Source organism: Bombina bombina, chromosome 12 (assembly GCF_027579735.1).
Source record: "Bombina bombina isolate aBomBom1 chromosome 12, aBomBom1.pri, whole genome shotgun sequence".
In the NCBI taxonomy this organism is placed as follows: Eukaryota; Metazoa; Chordata; class Amphibia; order Anura; family Bombinatoridae; genus Bombina; species Bombina bombina.
Genome location: NC_069510.1, coordinates 15595365 through 15606506, shown reverse-complemented (window position 1 = coordinate 15606506; position 11142 = coordinate 15595365). Strand labels below are relative to the sequence as shown.

The 11142-nt window shown below is 41.8% G+C and overlaps 1 protein-coding gene across 1 annotated transcript in view; it reads right to left on the bottom strand.

The window, feature by feature from the left end:
* ADAMTSL2 (ADAMTS like 2) overlaps window positions 1-11142 on the bottom strand; it is a 134828-nt gene that overhangs the window by 15999 nt on the left and 107687 nt on the right. The window contains exons 16-17 of the mRNA XM_053695958.1: window positions 6601-6777; window positions 5835-5979 (exon numbers count right to left, since the gene is read on the bottom strand). Of these exons, the coding sequence (XP_053551933.1) occupies window positions 5835-5979; window positions 6601-6777 (322 nt within the window). The remainder of the gene's footprint in view (window positions 1-5834; window positions 5980-6600; window positions 6778-11142) is intronic.

Below are 11142 nucleotides of genomic sequence, written 5' to 3'. Positions count from 1 at the left end.
AAATTACAACATGTTTCTACCTTGCCAAACAAATCCCAACCAATGTGTTTCAGGTATTAGGGATCTCGGACCCTTTTCTACGTGCCTTGCATACAATACCTCCCCTGTTGGGTGAGAAATGTGATAAAAGGGGAATTTCTGAGCCCTTGTTGTCTTCACATAGTCTTTGATGTGTCACTGTCCTTGCACCGCCTGTAGCGCTCTCACTACATATGCGCGGAGCGGCATGATCTGCAGCATGCTTTGCTGTAATACCAGTGGCTGCAAAGATTTACTTTGATTGCCAAAGAACAGTTGGTGCCGGCTTGATCCTGACAGCTGTCATCTGTGTAAACAGGTAGAGACTGTCACAGAAACAGAGAATAGGAATTTGCCAACAAAAAAATCACATGCTGTAGAAATTCAGACAAACAACCCATGCAGTAATACACATACACCACCCATAAAGACATACTGCAGTAATACACATACACCACCCATACAGACATACTTCAGTAATACACATACACCACCCATACAGACACACTGCATTAATACACATACACACCCATACTGCAGTAATATACACACACCACCCATAGACACTGCAGTAATACACATACACCACCCATACAGACATACTGCAGTAATATACATACACACCCATACAGACATACTGCAGTAATACACATACACCACCCATACAGACACACAGCAGTAATACACATACACCACCCATACATACACACTGCAGTAATACACATACACCACCCATACAGACACATTGCAGTAATACACATACACCTCCCATACAGACATACTGCAGTAATACACATATACCACCCATACAGACACACTGCAGTAATACACATACACCACCCATACAGACACACTGCAGTAATACACATACACACCCATACAGACATAGTGCAGTAATACACAAACACCCATACAGACATACTGCAGTAATACACATACACCACCCTTAGACACACTGCAGTAATATACATACACCACCCATAGACACACTGCAGTAATACACATACACCACCCATACAGACATACTGCAGTAATATACATACACACCCATACAGACATACTGCAGTAATACACATATACCACCCATACAGACATACTGCAGTAATATACATACACACCTATACAGACATACTGCAGTAATACACATATACCACCCATACAGACACTGCAGTAATACACATACACCACCCATAGACACACTGCAGTGCAGTAATACACATACACCACCCATAGACACACTGCAGTAATATACATACACCACCCATACATACACACTGCAGTAACACACATACACCACCCATAGACACACTGCACTAACACACATACACCACCCATACAGACATACTGCAGTGATTCACATACACCACCCATAGATACACTGCAGTGATACACATACACCACCCATAGACACACTGCAGTAATACACATACACCACCCTTAGACACACTGCAGTAACACGCATACACCACCCATACAGACATACTGTAGTAATTCACATACACCACCCATACAGACATACTGCAGTGATTCACATACACCACCCATAGATACACTGCAGTGATACATATACACCACCCATAGACACACTGCAGTAATACACATACACCACCCTTAGACACACTGCAGTAACACGCATACACCACCCATACAGACATACTGTAGTAATTCACATACACCACCCATACAGACATACTGCAGTAATACACATACACCACCCATACAAACATACTTCAGTAATACACATACACCACCCATACAGACACACTGCGGTAATACACATACACACCCATAGACACGCTGCAGTAATACACATACACCACCCATAGACACACTACAGCAATACACATACACCATCCATACAGACACACTGCAGTAATACACATACACAACCCATACAGACACACTGCAGTAATTCACATACACCACCCATAGACACACTGCAGTAATTCTCATACACCACTCATACAGTCACACTGCAGTAATACACATGCACCATCCTTACAGACACACTGCAGTAATACACATATACATCCATAGACACACTGCAGTAATACACATACACCAGCCATACAGACACACTGCAGTAATACACATACACCACCCATACAGACACACTGCAGTAATACACATACACCACCCTTACCGACACACTGCAGTAATACACATACACACCCATAAACACACTGCAGTAATACACATACACACCAATAAACACACTGCAGTAATACACTTACACCACCCAGACACACTGCAGTAATACACATACTGCAGTAATACACATACACCACCCATACATACACACTGCAGTAATACACATACACACCCATAGACACACTGCAGTAATACACATACACACCCATTGACACACTGTAGCAATTCACATACACCACCCATAGACACATTGCAGTAATACACATACACCACCCATAGACACACTGCAATAATACACATACACAACCATACAGACACATTTTAGTAATACACATACACACCATCCATAGACACACCAGAGTATTACAAACTACCCATACAGAAACACTGCAGTAATACACATACACACCACCCATAGACAATCTGCAGCAATACACATACCACCCATAGACACACCAGATAATTACAGACAAACCGCCCATACAGACACACCGAATAATACACATACACACAACCCATACAGACACACTGCAGTAATACAAATACACACCATCCATAGACACACCAGAGTATTACAGACAAGGTACCCATACAGACACACTGCAGTAATACACATACATACCCATACAGATACACTGCAGTAATACACATACACACCACCCATAGAAACACTAGAGTATTACAGACAAACCACCCATACAAACACACTGCAATAATACACATACACACCACCCATAGACACTCTGTAGCAATACACATACCACCCATAGACACACCAGAATATTGCAAACAAACCACACATACAGACACACTGCAGCAATACACATACATACCCATACATACGCACTGCAGTAAAACACATACACACCACCCATAGACACACCAGAGTATTACAGACAAACCACCCATACAGACACACTGCAGTAATACACATACACACCACCCATAGACACACCAGAGTATTACAGACAAACCACCCATACAGACACACTGCAGTAATACACATGCACACCACCCATAGACACACCAGAGTATTACAGACAAACCACACATACAGACACACTGAGTAATACACATACACACCACCCATAGACACACCACAGTATAACAGACAAACCACACATACAGACACACTGAGTAATACACATACACACCACCCATATACACACCACAGTATAACAGACAAACCACACATACAGACATACTGAGTAATACACATACACACCACCCATATACACACCACAGTATAACAGACAAACCACACATACAGACACACTGAGTAATACACATGCACACCACCCATAGACACACCAGAGTATTACAGACAAACCACACATACAGACACACTGAGTAATACACATACACACCACCCATATACACAACACAGTATAACAGACAAACCACACATACAGACACACTGAGTAATACACATGCACACCACCCATAGACACACCACAGTATAACAGACAAACCACACATACAGACACACTGAGTAATACACATACACACCACCCATATACACACCACAGTATAACAGACAAACCACACATACAGACACACTGAGTAATATACATACACACCACCCATAGACACACCACAGTATAACAGACAAACCACACATACAGACACACTGAGTAATACACATACACACCACCCATAGACACACCACAGTATAACAGACAAACCACACATACAGACACACTGCAGTAATACACATACACACCACCCATATACACACTACAGTATAACAGACAAACCAAACATACAGACATACTGAGTAATACACATACACACCACCCATATACACACCACAGTATAACAGACAAACCACACATACAGACACACTGAGTAATACACATACACACCACCCATATGCACACCACTGTATAACAGACAAACCACACATACAGACACACTGCAGTAATACACATACACACCACCCATATACACAACACAGTATAACAGACAAACCACACATACAGACACACTGCAGTAATACACATACACACCACCCATATACACACTACAGTATAACAGACAAACCACACATACAGACATACTGAGTAATACACATACACACCACCCATATACACACCACAGTATAACAGACAAACCACACATACAGACACACTGAGTAATACACATACACACCACCCATATACACAACACAGTATAACAGACAAACCACACATACAGACACACTGCAGTAATACACATACACACCACCCATATACACACTACAGTATAACAGACAAACCACACATACAGACATACTGAGTAATACACATACACACCACCCATATACACACCACAGTATAACAGACAAACCACACATACAGACACACTGAGTAATACACATATACACCACCCATATACACACCACAGTATAACAGACAAACCACACATACAGACACACTGCAGTAATACACATACACACCACCCATATACACAACACAGTATAACAGACAAACCACACATACAGACACACAGAGTAATACACATACATACCACCCATAGACACACCACAGTATAACAGACAAACCACACATACAGACACACTGAGTAATACACATACACACCACCCATAGACACACCACAGTATAACAGACAAACCACACATACAGACACACTGCAGTAATACACATACACACCACCCATATACACAACACAGTATAACAGACAAACCACACATACAGACACACAGAGTAATACACATACACACCACCCATATACACACCACAGTATAACAGACAAACCACACATACAGACACACTGAGTAATACACATACACACCACAGTATAACAGACAAACCACACATACAGACACACTGCAGTAATACACATACACACCACCCATATACACACCACAGTATAACAGACAAACCACCCATATACACAACACAGTATAACAGACAAACCACACATACAGACATACTGAGTAATACACATACACACCACCCATATACACAACACAGTATAACAGACAAACCACACATACAGACACACTGAGTAATACACATACACACCACCCATATACACACCACAGTATAACAGACAAACCACCCATATACACAACACAGTATAACAGACAAACCACACATACAGACACACTGCAGTAATACACATACACACCACCCATATACACAACACAGTATAACAGACGAACCACACATACAGACACACTGAGTAATACACATACACACCACCCATATACACAACACAGTATAACAGACAAACCACACATACAGACACACTGAGTAATACACATACACACCACCCATAGACACACCACAGTATAACAGACAAACCACACATACAGACACACTGAGTAATACACATACACACCACCCATATACACACCACAGTATAACAGACAAACCACACATACAGACACATTGAGTAATACACATAGACACCACCCATATACACAACACAGTATAACAGACAAACCACACATACAGACACACTGAGTAATACACATACACACCACCCATATACACACCATAGTATAACAGACAAACCACACATACAGACACAGTCTTTCAGGGTTTAGTGAGATGTTTCTCTCCATGCTGGCGAGGTTTAGAGAATTGGGCCCTTTGGCAGATGAGTTTAACATTAACAGTTTGCTTGTTTGCTATGTTTTCAGTATTTAGGACACTCACCTGGGGGATCAGTGGGACAGGGCTGTAAGTCACAGGTTTGCTTCCCCACTGGTTTGATCAATGGGTCGCACCCACGCACAATATCCATTCCCTGGTAACACTTCACATCACGCATCCTAACTCCCACGCCACAGGTCTTGCTACACTGTAAAGACAGAGGAACTGTGGTCACATGACCTTCCCATTGCTTTATACAGTATAGTAAACATTTAAAAAGATTCCTGAAAAGCTGCAAAGAAAGAAGCGTCAGATAATGTAAGTGCATCAACCCCATAACTGATACATCACCTACTCATGTGCTGGTCAAATGAAGCAAGAGGAGAAACTACCTAACAGAGAATGGCTTTATACCTCAACAATAATTTAGTTTACAAACAGCTGAGCTGCTACCATGAGGTATAGACAGATCGTTATGCGCTTTTATTATTGAACTCACAGCAACTTATATTTCTGAAACATAGATTTTAAAAAGTGTACGTTAACCTTTAAAGATGAAATCCGCATATCATAACTATGTTTGTCTAAAGTACAAGGGGTTAATTAATCTAATCCAAAACAAGTACAGCACTAGTTAGATCTTGGCAGCTGGAAGCTCTGGGAAGGCTGGGGATATGCCGTAAAGCTGCGTCTGGCAGCTGTAGCTCAAATCCATTCATCTTTTGGCAGCCATCAAGTAGCTTGTCTGGATAGTCCCTAGTGTAGTCTGAGGATGTTAAACTCATTCTAACCGAAGGTCAATGGGAAAGACACATGAACAGACACCTACCTCAGACCAGGGGGTGGTGTACCACTTAAAGCACGGCCTTTCAAAACATGTGCTCTCCTCAGCAGGTTTCTTGGCAATGTCACAGTCAGAGGGGCTCCGAGTTTTGACTTTTCCGTTTGCTACTTCCATGCACAGGATGACCCTCTGCTTTGATCCCCGACCACAAGTTGTGTTACACTGTAAAAGAGCACAATGAGAAATTAAAGACTAGATCAGGTCACCAGTCGGCTCATATGTGGAGCACAACTATAAGCAAGTAGTTACTCTAGCGTTAGACTTGAGGGTTAAACACACACTCATGTATGAAGCACAACTATAAGCAAGTAGTTACTCTAGTGCTAGACTTGAGGGTCTCACACACACATGTACAGAGCATAACTGTAAGCAAGTAGTTACTCTAGTGCTAGACTTGAGTGTCTCACACACATTCATGTACAGAGCATAACTATAAGCAAGTAGTTACTCTAGCGTTAGACTTGAGGGTTAAACACACACTCATGTATGAAGCACAACTGTAAGCAAGTAGTCACTCTAGTGCTAGACTTGAGGGTATCACACACACTTATGTACACAGCACAACCATAAGCAAGTAGTTACTCTAGTGCTAGACTTGAGGGTCTCACACACACTCATGTATGAAGCACAACCATAAGCAAGTAGTTACCCTAGTGCTAGAATTGAGGGTCTCACACACACTCATGTATGAAGCACAACCATAAGCAAGTAGTTACCCTAGTGCTAGAATTGAGGGTCTCACACACACTCATGTATGAAGCACAACCATAAGCAAGTAGTTACTCTAGTGCTAGACTTGTGGTCTCACACACACTCATGTACACAGCACAACTATAAGCAAGTAGTTACTATAGTGCTAGACTTAAGGATCATACACACACTCATGTATGAAGCACAACCATAAGCAAGTAGTTACTCTAGTGGTAGACATGGGGGTCTCACACACACTCATGTACACAGCACAACTATAAGCAAGTAGTTACTCTAGCACTAGACTTGAGGGTCTCACATACACTCATGTACACAGCACAACTATCACACACACACTCATGTATGAAAAACAACCATACGTAAGTAGTTACTCTAGCGCTAGACTTGAGGGTCTCACACACACTCATGTATGAAGCACAAGTATAAGCAAGTAGTTACTCTAGCGTTAGACTTCAGGGTCTCACACACACTCATGTACACAGCACAACCATAAGCAAGTAGTTACTCTAGTGCTAGACTTGAGGGTCTCACACACACTCATGTATGAAAAACAACCATAAGTAAGTAGTTACTCTAGCGCTAGACTTGAGGGTCTCACACACACTCATGTACACATCACAACCATAAGCAAGTAGTTACTATAGTGCTAGACTTGAGGGCCTCACACACACTCATGTACACAGCACAACCATAAGCAAGTAGTTAATCTAGTGCTAGACTTGAGGGTCTAACACACACTCATGTATGAAGCACAACCATAAGCAAGTAGTTACTCTAGTACTAGACTTGAGGGTCTCACACACACTCATGTACACAACACAACCATAAGCAAGTAGTTATTCGAGTGCTAGACTTGAGGATCCAACACACACTCATGTATGAAGCACAACCATAAGCAAGTAGTTACTCTAGTGCTAGACTTGAGGGTCTAACACACACTCAAGTATGAAGCACAACTATAAGCAAGTAGTTACTCTAGTGCTAGACTTGAGGGTCTAACACACACTCAAGTATGAAGCACAACTATAAGCAAGTAGTTACTCTAGTGCTAGACTTGAGGGTCTAACACACACTCAAGTATGAAGCACAACTATAAGCAAGTAGTTACTCTAGTGCTAGACTTGAGGGTCTAACACACACTCATGTATGAAGCACAACCATAAGCAAGTAGTTACTCTAGTGCTAGACTTGAGGGTCTAACACACACTCAAGTATGAAGCACAACTATAAGCAAGTAGTTACTCTAGTGCTAGACTTGAGGGTCTCACACACTCATGTATGAAGCACAACTATAAGGAAGTAGTTACTCTATTGCTAGACTTGAGGGTCTCACACACACTCATGTATGAAGCACAACTATAAGCAAGTAGTTACTCTATTGCTAGACTTGAGGGTCTCACACACACTCATGTATGAAGCATAACCATAAGCAAGTAGTTACTCTATTGCTAGACTTGAGGGTCTCACACACACTCATGTATGAAGCACAACCATAAGCAAGTAGTTACTCTAGTGCTAGACTTGAGGGTCTCACACACACTCATGTACACAGCACAACTATAAGCAAGTAGTTACTCTAGCGCTAGACTTGAGGGTCTCACACACACTCATGTACACAGCAAAACTATAAGCAAGTAGTTACTCTAGCGCTAGACTTAAGGGTCTCGCACACACTCATGTATGAAGCATAACTATAAGCAAGTAGTTACTCTAGTGTTAGACTTCAGGGCCTAACACACACTCATGTACACAGCACAACTTTAAGCAAGTAGTTACTCTAGTGCTAGACTTGAGGGTCTCACACACACTCATTTATGAAGCACAACTATAAGCAAGTAGTTACTCTAGCGCTAGACTTGAGAGTAGCACACACGCATGTATGAAGCACAACTATAAGCAAGTAGTTACTCTAGTGCTAGACTTGAGGGCCTCACACACACTCATGTATGAAGCATAACCATAAGCAAGTAGTTACTCTAGTGCTAGACTTGAGGGACTCACACACACTCGTGTATGAAGCAGAACTATAAGCAAGTAGTTACTGTAGCGCTAGACTTGAGGGTTAAACACACACTCATGTATTAAGAACAACTATAAGCAAGTAGTTACTCTAGTGCTAGACTTGAGGGTCTCACACACACTCATGTATGAAGCACAACTATAAGCAAGTAGTTACTCTAGTGATAGATATAAGGGTCTCACACACACTCATGTATAAAGCACAACTATAAGCAAGTAGTTACTTTAGTGCTAGACGAGTGTCTCACACACACTCATGTATGAAGCACAACTATAAGCAAGTAGTTACTCTAGCGCTAGACTTGAGAGTAGCACACACGCATGTATGAAGCACAACTATAAGCAAGTAGTTACTCTAGTGCTAGACTTGAGGGCCTCACACACACTCATGTATGAAGCATAACCATAAGCAAGTAGTTACTCTAGTGCTAGACTTGAGGGACTCACACACACTCGTGTATGAAGCAGAACTATAAGCAAGTAGTTACTGTAGCGCTAGACTTGAGGGTTAAACACACACTCATGTATTAAGAACAACTATAAGCAAGTAGTTACTCTAGTGCTAGACTTGAGGGTCTCACACACACTCATGTATGAAGCACAACTATAAGCAAGTAGTTACTCTAGTGATAGATATAAGGGTCTCACACACACTCATGTATAAAGCACAACTATAAGCAAGTAGTTACTTTAGTGCTAGACGAGTGTCTCACACACACTCATGTATGAAGCACAACTATAAGCAAGTAGTTACTCTAGTGCTAGACTTGAGGGTCTCACCACACACTCATATGTGAAGCACAACTATAAGCAAGTAGTTACTCTAGTGCTAGACTTGAGGGTCTCACACACACTCCTGTACACAGCACAACTATAAGCATGTAGTTACTCGAGTGCTATACTTGAGGGTCTCACACACACTCCTGTACACAGCACAACTATAAGCAAGTAGTTACTCTAGTGCTATACTTGAGGGTCTCACACACACTCATGTACACAGCACAACCACAAGCAAGTAGTTACTCTAGTGCTAGACTTGAGGGCCTCACACACACTCATGTACACAGCACAACCATAAGCAAGTAGTTAATCTAGTGCTAGACTTGAGGGTCTAACACACACTCATGTATGAAGCACAACCATAAGCAAGTAGTTACTCTAGTACTAGACTTGAGGGTCTCACACACACTCATGTACACAGCACAACCATAAGCAAGTAGTTACTCTAGTGCTAGACTTGAGGATCCAACACACACTCATGTATGAAGCACAACCATAAGCAAGTAGTTACTCTAGTGCTAGACTTGAGGGTCTAACACACACTCATGTATGAAGCACAACTATAAGCAAGTAGTTACTCTAAAGCTAGACTTGAGGGTCTCACACACACTCATGTATGAAGCACAACCATAAGCAAGTAGTTACTCTAGTGCTAGACTTATGGTCTCACACACACTCATGTATGAAGCACAACCATAAGCAAGTAGTTACTCTAGCGCTAGACTTAAGGGACTCGCACACACTCATGTATGAAGCACAACCATAAGTAAGTAGTTACTCTAGCGCTAGACTTGAGTGTCTCACACACACTCATGTATGAAGCTCAACTATAAGCAAGTAGTTACTCTAGTGCTAGACTTGAGGGTCTCACCACACACTCATATATGAAGCACAACTATAAGCAAGTAGTTACTCTAGTGCTAGACTTGAGGGTCTCACACACACTCATGTACACAGCACAACTATAAGCAAGTAGTTACTCTAGAGCTAGACTTAAGGGTCTCACACACACTCATG